Source organism: Nipponia nippon, unplaced genomic scaffold, assembly GCF_047370975.1.
Source record: "Nipponia nippon isolate SJK-2023a ecotype South Korea unplaced genomic scaffold, ASM4737097v1 scaffold_7, whole genome shotgun sequence".
NCBI lineage: Eukaryota > Metazoa > Chordata > Aves > Pelecaniformes > Threskiornithidae > Nipponia > Nipponia nippon.
In genome coordinates, this window is record NW_028262391.1 from 48,459,038 (window position 1) to 48,486,216 (window position 27,179).

General features: G+C 41.8%; 1 protein-coding gene and 1 long non-coding RNA gene across 2 annotated transcripts in view; one reads left to right on the top strand and one right to left on the bottom strand.

The window, feature by feature from the left end:
* The first annotated feature begins 2,491 nt into the window (after positions 1–2,491).
* Positions 2,492–27,179, top strand: part of CDYL2 (chromodomain Y like 2) — a 61,235-nt gene continuing 36,547 nt past the window's right edge. Inside the window, exon 1 of the mRNA XM_087740020.1 lies at positions 2,492–2,748. Coding sequence (XP_087596146.1) covers positions 2,725–2,748 — 24 coding nt within the window. The 5' untranslated portion in view covers positions 2,492–2,724. The remainder of the gene's footprint in view (positions 2,749–27,179) is intronic.
* LOC148051060 (uncharacterized) overlaps positions 5,976–27,179 on the bottom strand; it is a 39,441-nt gene continuing 18,237 nt past the window's right edge. The window contains exons 2-3 of the long non-coding RNA XR_015700589.1: positions 23,476–23,571; positions 5,976–9,929 (exon numbers count right to left, since the gene is read on the bottom strand). This is a non-coding gene — a long non-coding RNA (uncharacterized LOC148051060). The remainder of the gene's footprint in view (positions 9,930–23,475; positions 23,572–27,179) is intronic.

A 27,179-nucleotide genomic window follows, 5' to 3' on the forward strand; every position in this document is an offset into this window, starting at 1 on the left:
TTTTGTAATTTGTTCAAGACACCTTTGGAGAGAGTTGATACTACGAAGAAAGCCAACAGTTTCAGAGAAGGAATATTTTAGAATGCATCTGAAAAATGACTCACTGGATTTGACTGCCATTTTGTTTACTGCTGTGGAAAGCAGCAAAATAGTAGGTGTAATAAAGCAGACTTTGAGGAGAAATGTATTAAAATGCCTACTTATCGGTGGAATATTCTCCTCAATGAGCACTCCAAAGAGCTGATTCGCTACTGTAAACAATAAAAGTCACTTTACAATGAGACAAAATAATTGATTTATCAAGAAGAAACCATGGGGTGTGATTAAGTCATGCATTTCTTGGGAATTAAGACATTTTTGCTGCACTAATTACTAAAATTACTAAAGGCATGGGTAGTTTACAGTATTTCTTAATCCCTTCAACGTTTTACTCTTCAAATATTGAATCCCAACAATCCAAATACCACTGGCAAATTGGAAACCAGAGAACAACCCTCCAGTTACTTCAGTTTAGATAAAAAATGTTTTACATAAGCAGAGTGGCTTGTCTTTAGGAATTCAACATTATCACACCAGCGAGCAGACCACGCAAACCATAAACATCTTTGAGCTCCAAACGACCATAAGATAGTGTTTATTGAACTGTAAGTCAATACTAAACTGGTTAGCTGGCAAGTTCATAATCACCAGAGGTAATATGCACAGTTCAGGACACAGGCTCAATCAAGAGTTGGATATGCGTGTGTTATTTCCTACTTTCATGATAAAAAGTGACAACATTCAAAATACTCAGTATCCATATTTCAAACAGGAATCCTCTCAGTCAGAAGAGTCTTCAGCTTCACCCCACTTGGACCACATCACAATTTTTGGTCATAAATGAAATTCCAGAAATAATTCAGCGCTCGATACCAGCGGCATTTATTAACCACGCCCGGACTTACTGTATTATACTCAATAACTGGCTCCAATCTGCTGCTCAGATAATAGCTTGGGCAGTGCCAAGTCCCACATTAACGTGGAGTGCAGCGTTACACAAAGGACTGAAATCAAGAGATGAAAAATGCCAACATAACGAAGACGAAGGAAAGCCGCGACCATGGCAAAGCCAGACCACGCAGCGCTCAGCGTCACTCCCAGACTGCGGGGAATGACGACCAGAGGTCAGCTATGGGAACATGGGGTCTAAAAGGTGGTAATAACTACAGCAGGCTGGCTACGAAGCCAAGGTGCGAAGAGCTGGTCAGAGCAAACCCTAACGGCGCTCTTTTGTATCAAGAAAGATAATATCGAGAGGACGCTCAACACTTTACCTGGAGAAACAAATCCTTCAGAGAGTGAAGCTACAGGAACATGACTTGTTACTCAAGCAGCCTCCACAGAGCGCAGCCCTTTGCTTCACGGCGGCCATGGCGTCGCGCTGAGGGCCCTTTGCCGCACACCGGTTCCTGCCTCCTCAGGACTCCATCGTGCCTGGTGGAAAGCGGGGCTTCCTCTCGCAAAGAGCTAGTCCGTCTTCACTCATGGCCAGGTTGGTGTGAGAAACCCTCCTCAACCTGGGAATCCCTGAGCAGGGGGCGTTCGGCAGTAATGGTGCATAAAGGCAGGTGAGAGGTCGAGACGCTGCCCGGCTTGCTCGGCGCCATCTTCACACAGTCCCCCTCACTCAGGTAAGCCGCCGTGCTGGGCCACAATGATGCCAGTGGCCATGGGGCGGCCCTTTTCCTCAGAGAAGAGGCCCAGAAGGCTCTAACGTGGCAACGGCCCATGGCTTCGTGCTGCCCCAGGTCCCACAGCCGCTTCAAAATGCCGGCCGCCCAGCGCCTCCACGTGAAGACCAGGTGGCGGGAGGTCGGCGGCTTCCATTTCCTGGAGAGGGCTGGCTAATTTGCAAAATGGCTGCAAGGAAGCGGGAGAGGCCTCTCCTTGCCTGGCGGAGGGTGGGCGAGAGGTGGCCCCGAAACCCGCCGCCCTCCCCGGGCCGCCCCTGTCGGGGGGGCTGGCGGAAGGGATCCCGCCACCTCCATTTCCTCGGCGATGGCCATGGGCTGGGTGGGGCGGCCATGCGGCGCCGCGGGGGCGGGAAGGTGGCCGGCAGGGCCGCCCGAGGCCGCCGGCGGGGAGTCGGCCCCGCGCCCGCCTCTCCCCGCCGTGACCTTGGGCGGGCGGCGCGGCCCTCCCCGCCGCGCGGCCGCTCCTTCCCCCCCTTTTTAAAAATTTATTTATTTACCTATCTCTCTCCCCATTTATTTATTTATTTATTTAGGCCGCGGAAAGAGTTTGAAGCGCTCCCGGCTGGGAGCGGGGCGGGGGGGGGGGTGGGGGGGAGAAGAAGAAGAAGAGGAGGCCGCCCTCCGAGCGGCCCCGGGGCTTTCCCTGCCTGAGGGCGCGGGGGGGGACCCGCCCCGGTCCCCGTCCCCCCCCCGCGGCGGGGGGGGGGGCGGGGGGCGGGCGGGGTGTGTGCGGGGCGGGGGGGGGGGGGGGCGCCGGCCCCGCCGCCGCGGGGGAGACGCGGCTCCCGGCGCTGTGCGCCCGAGCTGCTGCTGGTTACGCCAGCCCCGCCGCCTGCCTCTCTGCCTCTCCTCGCCTCTGATTCTGCGCACAGCCAGCCCCAAAGCCTGTCATTCTGCAAAACACAGTTTACTCAACAGAGAGAGCGAGTGGGGGAGCGGGAGAGGTGGCGAGAAGGAGACGGCGCGGAGGAGCCCAGTCCCGCAACCCAGCATGGCTTCAGGGGACCTTTACGAGGTAGCGGGGGGCCGCGGGGCGCCGCGGGGCGGGAGGGCGGCGGGGGGGGCGCCGGCCGGGGCGCCGCGGAGGGCAGCGGTGGCGCGTCGGGGAGCCGCTCCGCGGAGCCCTCGTAGTTGCCGAAGAGCGAAGGAAATCGCCGAGGGAAGGGCTGGGGTGGGGGTAAAGGGCTGGCGTGTGTGCCGGGGGGGGAGGGAGGGATGGAGCGGCTCCCCTCCCTTCCCTCTGCCTCTCTCTTTCTCTTTCTCTCTCTACTTTCCATCGGGCTTGATCTTAGCAGGCCTTGCAAGAGAGAAGGAGGAAGGAGTGAAGGAGAGCGAGAGTTAGCGGTAGGATGGGGAGGCGATCGCAGTGTGATGAGCCCGGAGAGTGGAGAAAGTCCAGGTAAAGTCATAGGCGCTCTGGACGTGCTGAATGTGCAGATTAGTGCGAAAAAATGCGCCTTAGCGCTGCCGGGAGGCGCAGGGATGGAGGCGGCTCTGCGCCCGCTGTGCAAAGTGCAGGAGCCGGCGCCAGGTTGCTTCACCTCACGCCCGGGGTGCTGCGGGGGCGGCGGCCGGGCCGGGCCGGGCCGGGGGGGGGGGGGGGCCGCGCCCCCGGCACCATGGCGGGCTGCAAAGTTTGGCGGGGGCCCCGCTCCGGCGGGCCGGGCGGCCCGGGGTGCGAGGTGGGGCGGGCGGCGTCGCCGCGGGGCCCCGGGCCCCCCGCAGCCCGGCGTGCGGTGTCCCCCCGCCCCCGGCCGCAGCGGCGGGCAGCGCGGCGATGGATCGGGCGACGGCCGCCCGGCTTCCAGGTCGGGGGAGGGAGAGAAAAAGGAGCTGGCAGGCAGTCGGCGAGACCCGGCCAAATTTTGACCTCAGGCACCCAGTTCTAATGCCCGAACCGAGAACAAGTCTAGCCACTCTTCCCGTGCCAGAGAAGAAGAAGGGAGAAAGCAGAAATTAAAAATAAGAAAGGCTGGACCCAGCTGTTTTAAATATCCAGCTCCAGTAAGTGGAACCGGGGTGGAAGTCTACCATCTAAAAAAACCAAACAAGACTGGACGTCCTACACCAGTTCTTGGTCTGGAGCAACTCCTCGGCTCCGCGTTTCCTGGTGAAATGGCCGTTTGTGCTGTGGTTGTCTGGAGCGCGCAGTTTACGGGCTAGGACAGCAACGATCGCCTCCCAGTTGGAGCTGTGTGCTGATGATTAGGCACTGCTCAACCATCGGGGCGTGCTTGGGTGTGGCATTGCTGCGGTTGGTTGGGCATGGTTGGACTTACTCTCCGGTTGACGATCTTGATGATCAGCTGTAGGGTCTTACGGGAAAGAAGTGGAGGATCTGGCAGGTTTCATGTAGATAGTTTTTACTTCGTCATGTCTTTTCAAAGCCTTTAACAAAGGTCATAGTTACGGGATGACGTTGCTCTATTAGGACTTTATTCTGCTGAGTGGGACACAGACCTCCTTTCAAGTGAACAGCATTTACGCTCTCCTATGTGGTGTTAAATTATCAGAAGTACATGATGATTTCAATAGTATCATTGACCTTTTCCCCACCATTTTGCGGTATCTGTCATATTACTTTACAATTTTAAGGATACTGTGTGTCAACTGTATCGCTGTTGTGACTCTGTTCTGTGAAGAACAATTTTGACCCAAAAAAGTTAGTGATAAAATTGCGTATTGGTAATTTCTGGGATGCGTAAAGGATCTTTGCCTGGTCTTGTCTAAGTTTTCTTTAGATGTTTGGATTAGTTCTGGAAAGAAAGAAAACCAGTACCTCTGAGGCTAATGGTAGCCATGCTGGTTTAGCTCCTACTCATCATTAAAAAATTCTGCTTTTTTATGATCTTTGGGTATTGTAAGACGGCGACGTTTGGCAGCTGGATGTGGGCTGTGCATTGAGTACTACTGCGTGGCGTATGAGTGACGTTGCTCAAGTAGTGACCTGGCATGGAGGTGTTCCATGAGAGAGCAGACTTACAAGCCGGTTTGCAGTCAATTTTAGGCCCAGTCACTTTGCAGGCATTTGCATGGATGCATGTGAATTGTAAGTCCTGTGGTTCAAAGCCTCTGAATCACTTCCTTTCTTCGTTACTGCATTTGAGCTACTTTTGCTTATCATTGTATGATAAGGAAGAATTGCATCCACCAGAACAGGTAAGTGGAAGTACGGCTATTCATTTCTTGTTGTGTGGGGTGTTTAGAATATGACTTTCTCTGCTGGTCATGGTGTAAAATCTTCATCTACATGTCGGACATGTGGGAAAAAGTATGTGCAGGGCTTAGATTATCAATCCATCTACATTTTGCATCTCCACTGTGAAGTTCTCCATGACGGAGGTCAGAAGAAATGTCTAGAAAGCTGAAGAGTTTGTATGTCTAATAGGTAGCAACTGTGTAGACGGTGGTAGCTTCATTTAAAAAATGACTCAGCTTTGCCTCTCTGCTCCTTCCCATCCCAGAAAACTAACTGCATCAAAGGCACTCATTAGAAAGAAGCTATTACAGCCGTGATGTCCCACACCAGTTAGCACGTGAGGTGAAATGCTTTGCGCCTTCAGAGCTGACACCTCCGTTCTTGCTTGGATACGTCGTTCTTTTCTGTCCTCCTGAACAAGTAAAACATTATGTGGATGGCGGGATGATCATTAAACAGTTCCAGGATTTTAGCTTGAAATACGTTGGGGTTATTGGTGTAAATAAATAATTTGGGACTTATGGTGACATTCCAAAGGTGTGCTACGTTCCTGATTCCTCTTTGGCTCAATTAGTAATTTCCAAGTCCTTCAAGGGTTCCTACCGAACTTCAGAAAATAAGACAATAATTACCTCTGCAATTTGGATTATTTAATACTGGCTGCAAAATTATTCTTGTTAAAGCCAGTCATGATCTAGGAGCTATGATAAAGCACATTAAAGAGTACAGTGTGTATTACCTGTACTAACTTCTCCTATTTTGGTGGCACTCAAGAAACTTAAGTATAAAATTTTAAGTTTTGGAAGTAGATGTGCATATTTATCCTGTCAGTTCATTAATTTTCTACTGTCATTTTATTTTAAAAGGCTTTTCAACCTTTTAAACTTAAAGATAAATTCAATTAATATCTTTATATTGAAGCAAAATAAGATCACAGACAAAATAACCTCAGTGTTTGGTTAACTAGGTGCCTTTTTCTAGTTAGAAATGGCTTGTAATCACCTGAAATACCTCCTATTGTATTTCTTTTAGGACTGTGAAACCGCTACCAATTTATTCTAGAAGCAAATGAACACTCATTAAAGAAGTATGGTGCATATTCCTTTGAAATAACAAACTGAAAATAAAGGACTGACAAAAGGGTATTCACAGTGGCCTTCAGTAAGGCAGCCCTATCTTGCTTTATGATTCAAATACGCCATTGGATGCGTTGATAGGAAATCCTCATTCATTTTGGTAACAAACAGAAAGGGTAATGTATTTCCTCTTAAATACCAAGTTTGTTGATTCACATTAAAGTTGTTGTCAGTAATTTGAAGTAATATTTTGTATTTTCCATGTACGATTTAGTTCTTGCGTTGTCTGAACCCAAATAGTTCCCTCACAAAGGCTCTGGTATTAGAAGTATATGAGGTAGCTTCAGAGGGGAAAAAAATTCAATACGAACGGTGCACCTAACTTTATTTTTCCTAGCACAGAGCATCCCGTTTGCTGCAACAAAATTCCACTTTATTGATGAATATATGACTCAGTTATCAGTATCATAGAGATGCTCATGAAGCGGACTTTGATGCTTTTTTTTTATTTAATATTTTGGGGATTTCTATACAATAAACATAATTGGACATTCAGGGATGATGATGTTGAAATCTAAAGTCTCATTTTAACATTGTGCCAGATTATATTACAACACCTTAGGTAAGTGATCTAAAGATTATAGCTAAATCTCTGAAGGGGACTGTCACGTGCGTATATTTCTGGATCACAATAATAAAATCAGTCTTTAAAACTCAGCAGGTTTTGTATTGAAGCGTTGCTCTGTGTGGAAAAGCGACGTTCTAAAAAACGGCATCTTCTCACTGGAATGATACAATGCCCACAGCCAGGAGGCTTGTCCACCATAGTGACAGGTTTCAATTAAATCTTCATCTGTTTATGCAGCTGTGTAAGAATGAGCTTGATTCACCCGAAAGATAATGTATTTCTAGATGAGTTACGACATCTCTCAGGTACCAGCAAAGTCAAAACTTGAAGATAATAATGGCACAGTTTGGCCTGCTGAATCCTTATTACATGTGGAGACATGCAAATGGGAGAGAACACAGCTGAACTTCTGGATGCTGGGTTTGGTTTGCAGATGCAGCGTTTAGAAAATAGTCTTTGTTTTACAAAGCGAGGAAATGCAAGTTTTTGAGCATTGTGGCTTTCCTTCTTGCATTTCTTTCAATTGAGTCACTTTTTAGGAGAGACACATACTTAAACCTGCTTGTTGAACTGGAAAGCAGAAATCTATTTTTAAAGTATTTCACACATGTATCTTCTAAGACAGAGGTGACTTGCAAGAAGATGGTATATTTAAGTAAATGTTATTATTTCTCAACTTAAATCAACCTCTTTATTGATATAACAGTTCCATGTTGAAGGAACAAGACTGATTTCACAAGCAGAAAACAGTGACTTGAAGTAGGATCTGGGGAATACAGAACAGAGTTAAGCACCTACTCCTTCTGGGGAATGGCAAGCTGCGGGTGCGGTGCTGACTTCAGTAATACCAGGCTTGTTCCCACCAGCTAAGCACCTGGTCATCTCTAACTAACACCTTATTTTTTATTTTTTTTTTTTTAGTGGAAAAGCTTTACTAACAACTATTTTGAAGAATCAGCTATTCCTTTACACATTGTCATTGATCTGTTATCAAAATCAGTTTTTAGAAGACAACTGTCCTCAAAATAAGGTAACCTGTGAACAATATGACCCTCAGTCAGTAGAAATCTAGTCATCTTGCTGCCTGACAAAAGTTTTCAGAACTCTGTTCCAAATTAGGTGTGATTTGCCATGCAGACAGTATTCTTCAATCCGAAACTGGGCAATCAGCTGGACAATAGATTAAACTGAGGTGTAAAGGCAGTAACAAAGAGTCAACCTGAGGTCCCTTCTGCCCAGGTCTTGTAGTTCTCTAAATTAAAGATACTGAGCGAGTTTCAAAAGCGTAACTGGATAACTCTGGCAATATTCATTATCTTACTAAGAAATTCCAGTGCCGAGCTGCACATGGAACATTACAATGCACATAATGACTGTCTTGTTTACCTACAACGTCACTCTGTTACCACGATTCCAACTTCCTCTTTACGTTGTAAACTGCTTGGCATACTTTGGGATACTGAGCACCAATTGATTTCTTATGCACGTTACAGTTTTGTTACAATCTTGATGAAGTGTTCTACCTGGATCAAGAGTAGTTTATCTCAAGATACAAGTCATAAGCATGCCTCTGCTTGGAAGGGCTACTGAAAATACACTCTGTATTGCTCTCGAAAGCCTAAACACACGCAGTGACGATTTTCCCACCACCAAAGACGCTGAACTGAACACGTTTCCCTTTGGTGTCCGGGTTCAGTGTTCATACCTATTTGAAGATTAAAATGACATCAATTTTTTTAACACTAACTGAATGACAGATACAGTGTTTTACTTTGGTTTTACATCAGGCCTTTACATAGGGTTTTACTTGGATTCAAAATTAAAATCCAGCAATAAACTCATTGTTTAGTAATTGTTTCTGAAAGTTAAAATATTTAGAGAGAGACAGTTCGAATAATGGCAAAATTTAAATGTGGTCTAATATTGAAAGAAATTGGCTAATTATTTTTTTAAAATCAATGGAGTAATTGTGATGGCCAGCTATGCTGTAAATAGCATTTCTTTGTCTATTCATTTGACTTTTAGCAGTATTACAGTTTCTTGGCTCTGTACATTTTCATCAGTGCAATCCCTTTTTGTTGTTCCTCCTTACCCATATATTTTTCAGACAATTTCTGCAGCACGTTTTATGACACTGGCATCCTGACACTGGCAAAAAAGATTAATTAAATAGTAAACTGTTCCTTGTGTTTAAACTATTAGAACAACATAATATATCAAACAATGCAATTATTTCACTTTAAAATGTAGGGCAACTAGTAGTGGGGTATGTGAATGCTGGCTTGCTTTACATTCATGCAAATAAGAATATTGTGTTTTTGACAAAAGGAGAATCATCCTTTTGGCTTGATGAATAACAATGTCACACTGTTTATTATCAAAACTTTAGACTGGTAATATTGCAAAGCTGAGGGGAAATACACTTCAATCTGTTTTCTTCAATTACACAGAAAATGTAGATTCCAATACTATTTCAATAGTATCTCATTATGAGTAATAATATAAAATATTGTTGCACATCTATTAGGTCTCTAAAAACTTTCACAGTAAGTTGATATGATTGACCTGTGTAGGAAAAAATGATTCTTCTTGTGGCTTACCAAAGAAGGAGAAATAGGTTGACTCTTGCAAAATTGAGAACGGTAGCAGCATGATCAGTAGACTACAACAAAATGCTAAAACAAAAACAGCATTGAAAACATCTGTCAAAAAGACACTTTTCTTTGAAAATAGCAGTTGCCCCACTTGGACTTTGCTAGATTTCTCACAGACCACCCACAAAACTCGCAGCCCGTTCCTCCAGAGGGGCAAAACAGGAACAATGAGGATCTTTTCTTCCATAAGGCACTTCACTGCATTTATTTAGAATTTGTGGGTTTTATTTGAAATCATCTTATAATAACGTAGTCACTCACATGTGCTCAGCACCCAATGGATGCAAGGGACTACACCCCACTAAGTCTGAGCTCCATTGCACGCAAATTAGTAGCACCTATAAAAAGAAATAGAATCAGCAGATATATGTGAACATGTCTTGGTTCGGAGAAGAGTTAACATGAATTTTTAGAGGAAAGACACATCTCACAGAACTCTTAATCGCTATCTGGATAAGAATGGCTCTGGCTGGTGTAAATGGATTTTCAAAATCCTTCTTTTAAGATCCCACAGGAGCGGCTGCTAATGAAACAAAGCTGTGGTCCAGAAGGATTGGTCATCTCTTGGACTACATGGTTCATGGAGAGGAAGCAGTGAAGGGTGGCTATGATAGAGTTTCCAAACATCAGTATTGGGACCTGTGTTGTACAACAGAACCATCAGTTATTTGAAAATAATCACATTTACTGCTGATAACTTATACATTATTATTAGTGTTGTCAAGAGAAAGGTTGACGGTGAAGAGCTGGATGACAGCAGCTAAAATTCAGTGTTTATAAATTCAAGCTAATGATGAAAGGAAAAATAATCCTGACTATACATGCATAACAGTGAGCCCTGAAGAAGCCGTTACTATTCAGGAAAGGTCTTGGAATCACTGTGGAAAGTTTCTGGGTGTGTCCACGTTAGTATTTTAATTTGGATCAGGTGCGTGCTTTTGAAGTGAATCTCCCTGTGATCCCCATTTACCACACCTCTGTTTGCATCACAGAGCTGTCTTGGGGAGCAGCGACCGCACTGCCTTCAGGTGAAACTAAACCAGAAAATGTGTTCCAGCTCCTAATGGGTGTCCGGTCCGTGGGACCAGACTACTGCTTAGCAGCGGTAAACATCAGGCAAACAGAATTTTGGGTGTTGTTAAAAAAGCAATTGAGAATGAAACAGAAGATGATCATCATCATGTCACTGGGGAGTACCATTGTGCGTCCACATCTGCAGTGCTGCACCCACGTCAAGAACACAGAACTGGAAATAATGCAGAGAAGGGCCAACAGGGTGTTGCACGGTTTGGAATGGCTCTCAGTGAAAAGACACCTTATGACAACTTTTTGGCTGGCAGAAGAAGTGATCGAGGAAGATATGAATGGTATGGAAAAGACAAATAGGGGATGATTAGTTAATTCAGCGATGAATGCTATTTCTCATTGCACAAGAAAAGGCATGCAGCAAATGAAATGATTAGGCAAATGACTGAGACAAAGGAAGTACTGCTTCACAGTATTTAAGTCTTGGAACTCATAGCCATGGGATGTTGTGGAAGTCAGAACTGTAAACGGTTTCAAAGAAACAGCTTCTTGGAGGATAGATCCCTTTATACCAGAAAAAAATCTTTACACTGCTAGTCACCAGAAGCTAGGAGGGTAGAGCAAGGGCAGCACTTACTCTACAGATGCTGCTTCCTAAGCATCCAGTACTAATTTCTATTAGAATATACAAAATGTTGAGCTAAATGCACCTGTAGTCTGACCTCATACGGCAGTTCTTAGTTTAGTACTTACTACAGTCATTAAACAAACATAGGTATTGACTAAGATGTTGATACGGTCTGCAGAGATCACAAACATACTTGGCTTACAAGTTGTATTCTGGTATTCTAATTGCTAAGCATTGTCAGTTAGTGTCCTTGCAAGCCAGAGGACACATCAGAACGGTGGGTTCAGTTTCCGACGCAGCAAAAGTCAGTCGCGGTTTTAGAGCCCTCACAGTCCAGGCTTCCAGCAAGATGCAACAGGTGGCAGAAGCCAACAAAAGAGTAGAAGAAGGGAGGAGGTGATGAAGTAACATTGAATCAAACATGCACCATAAAAATGAACTTTGGGCTCATTGCCATGGCTCTGGCTAATAACTGGGGTAAAAGGGATAAAGATAAACCAGTAAACATTGGAGTAAACGCGTGGAATGAGGCAAATGATTGAGTCAGTATTACTAGAAAGTTATATCAATGTAATAAAATGTTTCTAATGAACAGAACCAGCTTTATCCTACTTCCATGAGAAAAGCATTTCAGCATCTAAAAGGGTTTATCCACAACTTTTCTGTATTTATATTTTTGGATGGTCTTGGTAGGCTTCCTTAATGCTGTACAGGGTCGTTAATACACATTTATCAATCTTTAAAGGCCTTACCTGAATATACATTAAAAAGCCACTAACTTTTAACAAGCCCATCAAGTTGCTGTTGTGTGGGTTTTTCCCAGAAATGGTGACTATTAATATACTGAAATGTAAACAGTCTGATTTCTAACTGACCAGCTCAACTTGTCAAATTCTTTCACAGATACTAAATTAACTTTTTTTTTACATCACTTCGCAGTCAATGCAATGAGCAGTGGTATTGTAAACTGTTCTCAGATGTCAGGCTAACTGTGATGGAGGGAGCTTTGCTTATGTATCTTATTAGTCTTAGTAATAAGAGAGATATTACAAAATAAATCGTGACATTACATAGTTTTCTAAAAAACTGCTTTGTAAAATTTGTTTGACTATGCTAATGGACTTTCCTTTAAATGTTATGCAGTTGAAATTTGCTCTAATAATATTTTTGAAACCATTAAATCATTTCCTTTTTTGGAGAGGGGACTGTTTTGCAAAATATAAAATCACATTATCACATTAATACACCTGATGAATTTGTCTTTCAGAAATGTTTTTGCGATAGGTTTCAGGTGTTTTAGCACAGGAAATCTGACAGGAAAGGTGCTGGGGAATTCCTGCTAACTACGGTTCACGTGGAAAGAAAATGCACAGTAATGCTTACTGGGCTCATAAATGGATTCTGAGACTCTTAGACTGCAAAGATGTCGATCGCAAAGTTTTTTGGTGATTAATGTAAGGGAGGAATAGCGGACTCCAGGGCAAATGCAAATGCATGAATTTAGGATGACACAGCGTGAGAAGACCTTCTTTGATGAGAAGTGATTGAACTTACCTCTACCAAAGCAGAGGAAGTAGCAACCTTTTAGGTTCAGCAATGGTACGGCGTAAGAGTATAGCTTCAAATTAAATAGGAATATGACTCAAGTATCAAAATCCATACAGGGAGGACGATGGAGACTTTCTGGATCCCAAATTAAGTACTAGGCATTATAGGGAAAACTACATTTATGTACTAAAATGTCTTCACATGACTCCAGGGGAAATAACCTGAAAGTTCTTGAAGGAATAAATACTGGCTGACGAGGGAGAATGAAAACTTTGTGATTTGACTGCAGTAACTGGAAGCGAGACTGTAACAGTCTGGGTGCACAAACTCAAGCTTTTCACAATCCAAAAATGTGAAAAGTTGAAAAGCCGTTTCCACTCTTGTGTAATTAAACATTACCACTGGTTCATAATTTTCTTCTGTGCTGAAATGTCGGAACTGATGTTCTGTAGCAGTCAGAAAAGGAGATGGTAGGGATGATGAGAACTTGACAATGTTTTATCCAAATAGTCACTATTATACACCTAATATGCAGATTAATACATAATAGTATACAGTTTTTGTATAGTCAGCAAAATATACCGTAGTACGGAAACAGTGGTAAAAGTAGAAGGAAACTGAAAGAAGCAAGAGGTATCAGCTTCAGCTCTTTGGCAGCAGCAGAGGTGAATTTTTTTTTCTGTATGTATAAAAACAAAGTATGAGACAGGCAATTAAATAAAAAATAGACAATTCAGGCTGCAAAACTTAGTAACACTGAATGTTCCTGTTACTTACCCTTATGGCCTGATAACGCCTTACGTACAATAGAAGCTCTAATCATCTGTGCACTGATGATACACAAAAGATGCAACAGAAACCCTGGAGAAAGCTGTGGTTAATAATGTATTTTTACATATGCCGGGGAAATAGCATCTCTTTTACTTTATACCCACAGAAACACTCATGTTTCTTAATAAAATAAAAAGGGTGAGGCCCTTGGCCAGCTTTTATGGCCTTCTCACTGCCGCATTTTATTTGCCTCTTGGTGTCAAGAATGGCAATCGTCAATTAACTGGGTCTCTCAGAGCAAAATTGTTCGGCATGACAGAGCCCAGGTGATTCGGATCAGCTCCTTCCTCTGACTTGCCTTTGGTTTAGAACCTGCTGTTTCGTACGTAATACCGATGTGTTAGTACTTTTAGGGAAGCTGAAGTATAAAAACCCCATCAGACTACGTGGCAGGCAGGCTGCTGTGTGACCTGACGGCAGCTAAGGAATATCGGAGTGCTCTGCCCCTCCCATGTCCTCAGTCAGCAAAGACCGTTGGGAGGCCTTCGGAAGGAGGCCTTTGGAAGGAGACTCATCCACCGCCCTCCTGCCGCCTTCCCCGCTGCCTTCTCGCCAGCAGCGGACGACCTCCAGTGCTTCTCCCAGGCACTGGCATGCACTCGCGTCGATGACAGATTAAAGCGGGAGTGCCAAGGTGGCCTTGTCATCTCTCCCTGCTGACTGAGGCCTATGCAAGCAGTATGTTGTGTGGCATTTATCAAGTGGATCAAAACAACAAAAATTCCAAGTTCCAAGGAAGACACCCCTTTTTTTTTTTGTTGTACATATTACAAGCTTTGGATTATTATTCTCATCAATCTTTCATTACCCTGACAGAATGCACTTTCATCGAAGAACATCATGGCTCAACACATGGACTGCCTGTTGTAGCTCGTGATCTCGTATGAACTGTTGTTCTTGCTGCCTCAGAAAGCTTCAAGGAATTGCTAGCAGAATTGATGGAAGACTGCTGTTTCTCCCAATTGAATAACATGTCCGCTAGCTTTGTCATGAGCGCCACAAAGGATGCCGGATCTTTTTCCTGCATTGTTTGACCATCCTACGCTTTGGCTTTCTGACATGTATTTCTAGTGAGTGCCAGTGATACCACATTTCTCACTCTTAGAAGTGGTATCAAGTATTGCAGTGTGTGCATGGTTACCACTTATTGACAAGCTACTGTGGGCTGTGATTTGAATTGTTCTGCAACTGTGCTGCTGTTATTTTTTGTGCTTCATCCACTCATATCAAATACCACTGACAACCCGCTGTGTTTAGAAGACAAAGGCAAGTCTCTTTTTAATGTGAACTGGACCTTCTATTTGTACCATGAATGATGCAGTCTCTCTCCCCTGCTATTAACTGCTGCTCTTGTAGCCTACTTAGTATACAGGGAAAAAAGTCTTGCTTATTGATCAGTTAAGGTGTGTAAAGTACTCTTTTATTCTGGATATGCAATCTGCATTGCTGTTATATCTTGGAGTATACACCCCTTGATTTTCTACAATCCATTTCAAGATATGTGTCCAAAGTACAGTTCACATACCAAGGACAACATTCTTTAATGCTGTTTTATCCCCAAGCCACAAGGCAGAATTCCTTAGGTAACTGAAATAATTTCTGCCTTAACACTTCTGTAAAATTTCTAGATTCCCTTATTAATTCTAGGTTATTGTGCAGCTCAGGACAGCACTAACAGAACTTTCCCTAAACATCTTTCTTACTTCATGTCCAGCTGCTGTTGCTCCTATTACCACCAAAAGGCAGCCATTCCAAGATCACAAGCATCTCCAGTAATCAAAAGTTGCAGTCTAATGGCAATTGATCTTTCCAAGTGCAGGGTTACACACTGAAGATGTTGCTTATTACCGAGAATCACAAAGGTATGTTTTGGGTGTGTATTTAAATGCATATACTTCTACAGGCATTGAGGGGATATCTGGGGATTGCCTACAGATATTTAGTATTTGATGTATCACTTACTCAAGATTTGGAAAGTAGTTGAGTAGTAAGCCTCAGGGTTAGCAGAGGAACTGCGTGATAAGCCTTAGATCTCACAGCAGAACTGATAGCAAGACCTACGTTTTCATTCCCCTTCTGATTATACAGTAGTGTAATAGGGCTTTGCAGTGACAGATACAGTGTAACTGAGGGAGACAGAGGCTGAACCAAGGCTGTTTTACAGTCAGTTTTGGTTTGGGTTTTTTTTTTTTTTTCTTTTGAAGTGACTAGTCTTTAGCTCCATTTCTGAGAAGGTTACTTGAACCTCTGACTCAAACAGAGACATCTCTGAATGGGGTAAACCAGTAGCTGCAGCACTTCTGGGACAGAAACTGCAGACTGTTAGGAGCACGTTCCCCTTTGCAAACATGGTGGCAGCTGCTTTCGATCTGTGGCTTCTCGCTGCTATTGTGTGAGGGAATTACACTCTCTGAGTTTCGAGAGCCACAACAGAGAGTAAGTAAAGCTGTGGCTCATTTAGGACGGGGTGTTATTTTAATGAGTTTAATAAATCCTATATAGGACTGAGAGTTTCTTTGGAGTTCAGTCCTGCACAGCAGTGCTCTCAGTCTGACCTTCGAGCCTTGTACACTGTAGAGCTCTAAAAAACTGCACCAGTTCTATGCTGCACCAATTTCAGCAACATCAGCAACCCTAGTGTAAGTAGCTCACCCGCTTTAGCAGCTGTTTTCAGCATCAAGTTGATCAGACTTCTCTGAACAGAGCTTAAATGACATTGTACTGGAAATGGCTTCCGCTGCCCCAGGTCACCGTGTTCACAGACGTTCACAGAAGTCCAGGAGGTCCATACTCATGTAGAAACAAACTGATTTGCTTTGTGAAATAAGGACCCGCAGAAGATAAGGAGCTGGCATTTTTGTTAACCAAACTCATCGCATGGTTAAAGCTGAAATGTTCATGAATGTTAATATTGTTCTTGTAAAACATGAATGGCAAGGACTCGTTTCGTGTGCAGTATGGACACTGACCTTCAAAGGGCAAAATTCATTGCAGCACCATTTATCTCACTTTTAGCAACGCAGGATGGAAGGAGATCTCCTAAGAAGTTATTAATTCTACAGTCATGGCTATCAACTCCTCATCACAGTCAGCCATGTCATATAATCACTCTCATCAAAACAAACGGATATCTAGATCAGGCTGTCTCTTACAATGAGCAGGGTTCTCACCTTCTCCTCCTAAAGTTAAAGGTTGCTTCTGGAAAGGATTTCTAACACCTATCTCCCACAGTGGTTAGGACAGAAAATGCACTGGAGGAAAGGCTCAGTCAGCCAGCAAACTCTCAGGCCTCCTCTGCAGAAAAAACATTCACCATAGAAACCTAAAAATGACTCAGGGTGATGAACTGGTATAATTTTAAAAGAAAAGTACTATCACACCTATTTTCTGGCTACAGTACAGTTTTATTAATGGCCATGTATTGTAAATTATATATTCTTGGACAGTCTACTTTGGAACACTCAAAAACTAAAAAATTACTTTTATAAAATTATTTCAGTGTGCTTTAATACCAAAAGCTGAGAAATACGGTAGATATACCAAGAAAATTAAAAACCCTAGGGCTAAGTATTTTTATAAAAGTCATTTAAAAAACAGAACTTCAACTAACCAAGTTGACCTTGCTTGTTACAGTGCTGGAGAGATTTGGTTGTGCATAGCTAGGAGTATCGCACTCTTTAAATAACATATCAGAATCTACCAGTGGTGTAATGCTTTGTGATTTCTACTAAGACATAATCTATAGCTTTTGACTCAGATGATTAGGGAAATGTCTGATACGTGAGGTTCTACTGTCACTTACAGGAACATAATTCATGTTATGTCGCATGTGACATACGGATAAGGCAGTCACTTTCTTCACCAGCGGGCACGTATAATTTAGGCAATATGTACAGTGATTTCAAGATCATTCCTAACCCCAAAGTGCTTGTCCTACTCTGAAGGTTCTAAGGTACTTCTTCTCTGTGCTCAGCCCTGCTCCACGCTCTTCCCATCCCACCCCTTCCATTTGTGCTGCTTAGGGGAATTTCCCTGGATGTTGCTGGCCTTGTCTTTGGGAAGTCCTCCGGCAGCCCCCGCTGCCCGGCTCCGGCTCTCTGGCACCCCACTGCCTCTCTCTGCTGCCTCCATGCATAGGGAAGCCTGGAAGGTGAGACACGTTGTCCACGGCTGAGTCCACAGAAATTTGGCTTCAGAAGTAAGCTCAATATGTACAGGTTTCATGTAGGCCACAGAAGTAGTATAGTGAATGAAAATCTCGTTCATACTCGGCTGCCCCGGACCAGTCAGCTCATGTACCACTAATGCAAACTACTGACTGAATTCACCCCATGGAGTTCCCTGATCTCTGAAATGCAGAACTGGGTTATTTTAGTAGAAATTGATTCACTAGTCATGAATTCCATTTGAGAAGATCATGTAATTTGGGGTTCTCTGTCTGCTCTAAAGTGACAGCAGTTCTTTACGTACCCCAACAGTCTCAACAGACTAATAAGTTTGAGGTTGAGAAGAAAATGCTGTTACTTCTTCATTTCCCACAACACATTTTATGGTGAATCCCTTGTGCCCAGTGAATGGTTTCTCAGGTCAGCAAAACCAACTCCTTTCTTATTTTGGGGCACATGTATCCCAAGGATACTACCTTTGGATAAAAAGACTTGAATGTACTTTACCACAGTAAAAAAATGTCCAAACCAGTAAACTCAAGGTATTTAAACTCTTTCCTTACATTTGATTAGTGCTTTATATGTCTGCTTTCAGAACATTTCTGAAGTGTTCTGTTGTAATTTGTTTAATTAGTATTTTTTAATTCATAGAATGGGGTTTTAAAAAACCCAAACACCGAAAATTTCATTTCTTTAAAGGTAGATTATTAAATTTTTGCAGCATGTGTAACTTTCATATATGACTTCTTTTTAAGATTTTGCACTTATGTAGTATTATGACTATAAATAAATTCAAATAAATATTTAGCACTTGAATTTTTCACTAACGGATGAGGATATTGTTGTCCTGTTTCAGAAAGGGTACAGATTTATGCGGATGTAAAGCAGTCTGTAGACAGATGTGGATAATTATATAGTTGTACGCAATGATCCAGTATAGCACAGGGGAAAACTGTTCTCTTTGTCCATATGACTGAACACATGGGTACAGATTTAAGACAATGAGTAGTAAACTTTTTGCGTAGCAGGAATAAAACTGGGGCACAGAACTGAACACTGCACATCTTCCTTACATTTAATTCTTCCTTTTTCTTTAGGCAAAATTGTGCCTTCTTTAAGAGGTGCATTATTTTTCTAAGCAATAAAACAAAGAAAGTAAGTAAGTGACTTATATTGATCTGGTGAATGCAGTTATTATAGTCCTGCACTTCATAAAAATGTTCTCCCTCGAAATTATATGAAGTAACGTGAATTTGAACTTTAAACACAAGTGATGAACCCTAATACTTAAGATGAAATTTTAGAATATGGCTTCTGAAGCAGCTACAAAATTTTAGACAGAGCCATCACATTAGCACCCAAATTTTACAAAACTTAAAGAAATATGGAGACCATCTGTTCAGTTAGCTGCAAACCACTTTGCAGGATTTAAGGTTTGGAAAATGAAATTAGCTAACAGAGATATAAAAGGTGCCAGTGGCTGGAAGTTTACCCTTCTTAAATTAGAAATGAGACTCACTTTTTAACATTAAGGTTATAGCATTTTATTTATAGCACTTACTTAGAAAAATTCACTAACAGCAATGGTGCACTTTCTGGGAATCACTTCAAATTAAGATGCAATGATTTTCTAATAGATGTTGTTTAACTAAACCAGAATTTGGGGACCTGGTGCAGAACTGCTGAATGAAAAACATTGCTGTGCAACCCGAGAGAGGCTAGATGGATATATTTGTCCCTTCTGGCCTTCAAATCTGTGAATCTGGGAGAGTAATGTCACGACAGACAAATAATCAAGTCTGAGCCATCATAGTGAAAAGGAACATAGGTTCCTCTTAAATGGAAATGGCATTGGTACTTCTTTGGTGCCGTGGTATATAAAACTTATTCTAGATCCGTATTCTAGTTTTATTCTAGTTTTTTTCAAAATGTTGTCAAGACACTACATCCCCAAAAGCTTTATAGCCGTGGACTAATCATTTGTCAAAAAAGAAAACTTTGGTCACATTGAAAAAAAATTTGTGGCATCGTATGTCATTCACTCTGGAAGGTCACTATTATTTTAATGGTTTAGTATTTTTCATTTTTAGACTATACTACACAATAAACACCTAAAATGCTAAAAAGCTCAAGCTCAAACATGCAGAGTCTCTTTCACCATTATTATTAGAACATCTGATGAACAGCACATTATTAGTTTTTTATTTTAAACAGTGGTTAAAAATCTATGGTTTTCAGAAAGGCATGGTGACCAACTGTTCGAGAATGAGTTCAAGTGTGTGAATAAACTCTAAAGTGCGTATCACTCTCATGTAGCAGAAATTTTCCGTACTTTATACTGTTACAAATAACGAACTATTTCAGACTCTAATTCTTCAGAATTATACATTTTCTCACTGTACATGCAGCATATTTAGATCATCACAGGATGCCATTCATTGAACAATGCCCACAATTACTTGCATAAATAGATTTCATATTGCTGACTTATGAGTCCTGTAACTAGACAGGCATTAGGCAGGGGAAAGAACCTAGATCCTAAAATACAAACTGTGGGGTAGAAGAGAGTCTGAAAAATCTCTTTGCTCTCTCAATATCTACCATAAAAAAACTGAAGCCAAATAGATTTTTATGTTGAAGAAAAAAAGGCAATTATGTTCCTTACACAAAGCTGAAGTGGCTTATTGATTAACTTGGACAGGACTCTCCATTGTTAATACGTGTAGTATTATGAAGGGTTTAAAAAAATAAAAAAGTACATCACCAAACAATTGAAAGTGGAAAGATTTCAGACATTTTGATTATCTTGAATAAAAATGATTTCATATTATATAGCCATCAGAGGAAGTTACTGAACACCTCAGAGTGCTCATCAGAGTAAGAAAAATTTCCAGTGCAATGTAGGAGATGTACAGGTGATTCATACACTTTGTTCTCCCTTACTGTCACCTTCAGAAGACTCTTCCCAGCCATTTAGAGAAGCTGAAGAATGTTGCCTATTCATTTTTCCCCAGTGGCTGTCATCTAACTAGCATATATCCTTACCCATGTTGTAAAATATCTCAGATTCCCTTTAAAAGTCATTCACAGGTGCGAATTTGCCTTTTAAAATCTGCACTGACTATTTGTAATTGTGTGCATTAAGGGAATCAACAAGGCAGAAATTGCAAAGATAGTGTAGCATATGGTACTGCATGTGTTGTATTTGCCCTGTACTGCACAGTGCATGTTCTGAATACTGCATGTGACATTCAACAGCCAAGGGCAAGGTCCTTTCCAGAATAACACCGAATTTTTATACTGCAAAACTAACATCTTTGTCTTTGGGGCACACTAAGCAATCGTTAGCACTGCTCTGACAGCCACCCTATACTAGATTTTGTGATTAACATATTCTGACCATTTAATTTTAAGAACAGGCAAAACCTTATGGCATGCTACGTATTAAAGGAAAGTGCTCACTGCTCCGAGCTCCACCTGTTACACTGTTAAATAATAGTAATGATCACTAGTATCCATTTCGTAGGATAGATTTGCATGGTGCTTTGTAACTATGAAAATAACATTTCAGAGTAGTAACTGGGGAAATACATACTCTCTAGGGAAATTTGCTGGTTATTTAAAGACAAACTGTCAGTTTGTTTAAATCCTTCTTCCATGACCACCTGAAGTTTCTTGTTTCCTTGGAATTAAACTAAAAACTTTAACCATGCGCATGTCATTCTTGAAATCTTCATTAAAACATAGAATACTTTTTTCTTCTTGTCTAGAAGGCAAGTTTAGTTGTGTTCTAGATACCTTATCGAGTTTAGTTAATATCCCTAAAAATATTCCCAAAGGATGAGGTTTACCTTCCTTCATTAAGCTACAGCTGGCAAGCATAATAAAAGCAATACTTTCCCCAATATTTATCAGTGTGTCTGCTGAAGTAGTAAGAATATAACACTCCTCCATCGTGTGTTACTGTTTATTTCTACGTTATTTTTTTTCTGTGTATGCCTTTGTACACAACTGCTTTTTGGAGAAAAAGAAGGGTGGATGTGTGATCAGAAATTCCTTATGTCATTCCAGAGTCCTCTAATCCCAGTGTATTCTTTTTCCCAGCAAAAGGAAATGTGTATTCATTGTATGAGCCTCTTACCCCCCTGAGTATGCTAGGAACCTCTTGGTCTTGTCAGGACATTATACTGCATTATCTACTACAAAACTGCTAAATCCAAGCAGCAGCTAGAGCACAAATACTAAATGCAGATATTCAGCACAAGTTCATCTTGGGTTTTTTTCCTATTTTTATATTGCTCACAAGACTTCAAAACAGATTTGCTTCATCAAAATTTTCATTTTGTAGACTGCTGTACATAAAAATTATTTCAATGCACCTTTCCCAGTTTCAACACCAGGTCTGAAATCACGTTACAGAGAGGGTGTTCTTTTCAGATAAGGCACATAAAAACGAAGAGAACAGCTGAGGTGGGGAGGAGGATTAGAAACAGAAACTCAGACTTTCAAGCCCCATCTAAGCATCCTGTCCTGGGGAGCATTTTGTTACTATCTCTGCACAAACCTCCAGGATAGGTACAAGAACTGCAAGTGTATTTTTATTAGCATGTTTCCTCTTATCTTTGTGGTAAATGTATGGTAACTTATCCCTCTTATCCCTGTGTTTAATTCCTTCATATTGGATGAAGAGCAAATAGATAGCTGAAATCATGGAGCATGTTGTATGTTCACACCCCAGCTTAGCACATTCCTTGTTCTGCTTATACCACAAATACTGAATGTAAAGTACAGAATGTACTAAATACTGAAAATACACTGAATAATTACTTCACAATGTATCTCAGTATTAAAAAATGTCCATTTAATGACTAAGAAAATCTTTTTAACCTTGTGATCAGCTGACCTTGGTCTTCCAACCCCTCTCTCCCTTGTACATCTCAGAGAGTAGACTGCTCTTGCTGTATGACCTGAAAGTCAACAAACCCTGATGGTATCAGGTCAAGGAAAGAAGGAAGTTCAGAGCTGCTTGTGGGAAACTCCCTTCCAGCTGCCTGGCAAATCTAAATTCAGCTTAATTGAGTCACTTCATACACCCACTTCCACAGATTGAGTAGAACTCAGTTTTCCAAATGGAGCTACTTTTTCAAGTGGAAAAGAATTAATAAAGAATTAGTAAATTATTAGTAAATATTTTAGGCAAAATTTATGTATCGTAGAATCATTTAGGTTGGAAGGGACATTTGGAGATCATCTGATCCGACCCCTTGCTTAAAGCAGCACCGACTTAATTAGGTTACTCAGGGTCTTGTTCAGTCAAGTTCTGAGTATCTCCAAGGATGGATATTCCACAGCCTCTCTGAACATCTGTTCCAGCACTTGACTACATGTATAGTTTGTGATAGGGATGACAGCAAGGACATCAGAAGATTATCATGGACTCATTAGAATTAGAAGACTAATTAGGTGCGAGATTCATAAGAGTCTCTTAACAACTTATTAGCCATTTGTTAAAACTCCTTTTTGTAATTTCATAAACCATTTGCAAGTGAGATCTTAGTATTAAACGTGGCCCAGAGGTTTCTTTCTTATACTAAAGTGTGAATTCAAACTTCCATTCCTAAAGTATCTGGAAAAGAGTATGGGTGTCGGAGCACCAGTGTATGTTGGTCTCTGTGCTAACCCTCAATTAATAACAAGCAGACAGCTGCAGCCTTCCACGGCTTCGGTTTGTGACTGGCATAGTGCCATGCAGAGAACATACACTAGCTTAATCCCAGTGAGACAAATGTAGGGAATAAATCTCAGAAACCCTACATTGATAAAAATATAGTGCCCCATTCTACAGAGGCACATGGAACAAAGCCCTTTGCCACATCACTGCTGTGAATGCATCCAGGAGCAGCTGAGGTATTAACACAACCACCAAGTTAGGAATCTGACTAACAAATACATGGAAAATTTCCTCAGTAATATATTCACTACTTACATATTCAATACTGCTTCGAGCACAGACATTTCTAAATGGTTCCTCAGTTTCATCAGAGTTCCAGTCTCACCCTGACGCTTGATGCATCTGCATGATCTGTCGACAGAAAGAGAAGATAGCCATCAGCATGGAGATGTGGCACATGCCTCCGCAGTAACCCTTGGAGTGATCTGGCATTTTGAGCAGGCTGGTAAGATCTGTACCTCTCCGCCAGAGAAACCCCGGTGTTGTTCCTTGGGTCCCCCCGAAAGGAGTAATGGATTCCAGTCTATAGCAACCCCTACAGCTGGAAGTACTGCCAACGCTTGGCTGAAACCCTATAATCAGGAATAATGACGGTCTAAAAGAACTCGGGGCTCATCAGTTAACACTTCTGTAGTTTGTGTGAATTACCAAGGCTGAAACAGGACTCACTGAGGTCAAGGAATGGTGACCATCTGTTGCCAAAGTCTCCTTTCAAGAGGATCTAGGGCCTGAGGACAGCAGAAGGGTAACCTGTGATTGCCTCCTCCGCAGCACGCCACTCTGATAGCAGCTCCCGGGGGACTCTACCATTGCCAGAGGAGTTTCACGGTAGCATGCGGCTGGAGCCCGCCACGCAGCGTGGTTTAGTCAGTCTGACTCATTGCAGACATTTGTACAAGCAGATGCATTAGTGCCTTTCATCCACACCGTAAGCAAACGTCCTCCTCACACAGAGTCCATCTAATTGCTCCAAAACACACTCTTATGTTAAATACCAATGAATATGCTTTTGTGCCTTTGCATCTCCACATTTGAAGCACTGTCCCCACTTTTTAAATGCAGATTTCTAACTAGCTGCACTCTCAGACGATTTAAAATGCATCCATCTGATGAACAGTGGCAGCTTCCGTAACTGCCTTTGCTACTGTCCGTAAGATAAGTTTGTTCCTTCCAGGCGCCAGTAGTAAGTCGGTTTTACACTGGACAGAATTCAGATCTCGAACGCAAATTAAATCTGCAGTGAAAACCAATGCAATAATTGAGGCCAGAACTTGGCCTACTGACCCTGCTCATCTGAATGCTATTTCTGAGGGCATAATGATGTATTATTCTTCCTTTTTGACAATTACTCTTTCACAGATAATTTTTGAAATTTTACGTGCCATTTTTCTGTGATGTTGCAGTGGTATCCTGGATACTTACTTGTAAAATTCTGGGCTCCTATCATGCCATTATAGTTGCCTGAAGCATGTTTCTTTATTCCTTTTTTCTGCTCTACCTTTCTTTTTGGCTCATTTCTGTATTCTGCCATCACATTAGCTTCATTTGTGTAACCAAGAAAATGAAGAGTTCTACTGAATCCTGAAAGAAACCTTTGTGTTTCATGACTTTTCTTCTCTTATTATCCCACTACTTTACAAACTGCTACTTCAGCTTTTCACTCAAAGGATCGCCCCTCAACCTTCTATAGTGTATAAAGTTATCTATTTTTAGCCCTTTCCTTCTAAAACCTACGCCTGCATGGTGTTATTCACAAAGTTGACTATGAATGCCTTTGCTGTATAGATGCTCCAAACCAGTTGCCTCCTATTCTAGTTTGGACAGAAAGCATGAAATGGATATATGATTTATCCTTCCGACATCTCCTTATCCCTGTCCAGCCATTAATATAACACGGACAGAGTTCTTCATTTTCCTCTCTCTCCCGTCTCAGTGATGGAACAGAGGTTACCATCCTCCTTCACGTTCCGACCTGTAGGCTGGGAATTCTTTTGGACTTGCTGCTCTGTCAAATGTGTATTGATCATTTCAAAAATACTTGCGTCTTCCTGTGTACAGTAGGTAGAAAACACATCGTGTCACTGGAGATTCTTTACACACCATACCCCAAAATTGCTATTCCACATCCCGTAGCTTGGAGTAACTACCTAATACATGCTCTAATTGTCCATTTGTCCTGTTTTCTAACACAGAGCCTGAATTTTTACCAAGCTATCATTTCACTATGGGGCATGTTCCTTCAAAATATCTGCAAAGCTATTGTCTTCTTTCAAAGATCACTGTAAAATTCACTTCAAAAACTTGGTAAGGAGAGTGTGTTGTACAATGGCCACTTAGACTGACCAGTATCACCTTGTACCCCTCTCGCAATATGCTGTACCCTCCTGGTGTCTCTCGTCTTCTCCCCGGTGCATAAGCTTTGCAAAGCCAGCAAGCTGCCCTCGGACAATTCTCCTCAGTTGTCACATGAAGTTGGTAAAGCCTCTCTGAACAGCTGAAGCTCTGCTCACATTGAAATCCTAAGTCCTCAGCACCTATGGAAGCTACTGAGTGACGAACAGCTCCCCAAAACCGAGGCTTTCACTTCTTTGTGCTTAGGTTTACCACTTTGCTCTAAAAGGGCTAAGAAAATATTTTTCTACCTACCACACAAGAACATGTGGTTTATTTTATGACAGTCGTACCAGCAGCATTTGTAAAGCAATGAGTCACTGAGTGGTAGTACAGCACAGTAGTTCAAATATTTATTTATACTGTATTATAGCTGAATCTTTGTATTTTTTTAATGTGGAATCTTCACTTCTGGCTAAGCTTTGGGATGGATGCAAAAGTGTTGAACTGAAGTCCTGGCCTTGAGCTGAATCTGAATGAAGCCCATATGGTGGAGAAGAAGACTGAGTGAACTGTACAACAGAACACTAAAATAAGCTAGGACTGAACAAGGTAAAGGAGAACAAACTGCAAATGAACATAAAAGGAAACAGCATTAATTTTTTTCTAATGATTTCAGGTGCAGCTTTTATGTAAATTAATAATTGCTTCCTGCATTTCTAGACTTGCTTTAATGTTGGTGAAAAGCACCTTTAGTGATAGTCATATTTTTGTTTTTCAACTACTGCTTACACATTTCCACATCTGTTTGGAAACATGAGTATTTTTAACAAATTCCAGGCAGTTTTACTGAAAGAACTGGGATATGTTCACATAAACACTGGTTTGCTTAGAAGTCTCTTCAAGTCTTGCTCCTGTTCCTATAAACTGCTCATAAAGTAAAAGTAAAAAGCCTCATGGTTTAAATCACAGGGATTCCTACTTTGATTTTACTTGCATCAAAGTAAACTGGGAATAACTCTGCTGACTTGTACTGTAAGGGAAGCATAGGCAGAATCAGGTCCTTGCTAGGTTGTGCTGAACTCTTCTTTTCTGATAAACACACGTATTTCCCATACACATACTCTCAGATGGTATAAAACTGGAGAATCCCACTGAATTCGGCAGAGAAACGCTTGAGGAAGTAGCCCACAGTATTAGAAAGCTGAGAGCCATACATGTGTCCAAACCAGCCAGCTCTTTGTAGAGCTTGGCAAAATATTTTGTCTCCTTGAATTTAGATTTCTCATTCCTGTTTTAGTCATCTGTGCTTGTCACAGAAATAGACTGTAAAAGAACAGTTCTGCTTAAAGCGAATTTCATCCCTGTCTCAGTTCTCTTAGATTAGCAGTGTACACTAACTGGGTTTTTTAATCTCACAATAGTAAATAGGAACAGCATTTTTTCCCTTGTTGATCTACAAACCAGGAAAATATCTGTTGTTTCTAAATTTAAAGTGTGCACTACAATATACAAAACAAATTTAGCAGTATAGTAAAAATTACCAGCTGTACTTTACTGCTGAAATAAAAGTAAGCATTTATCATCAAATCTAAATGTTCTAGATAGAACTCTAACAGATTCATTCT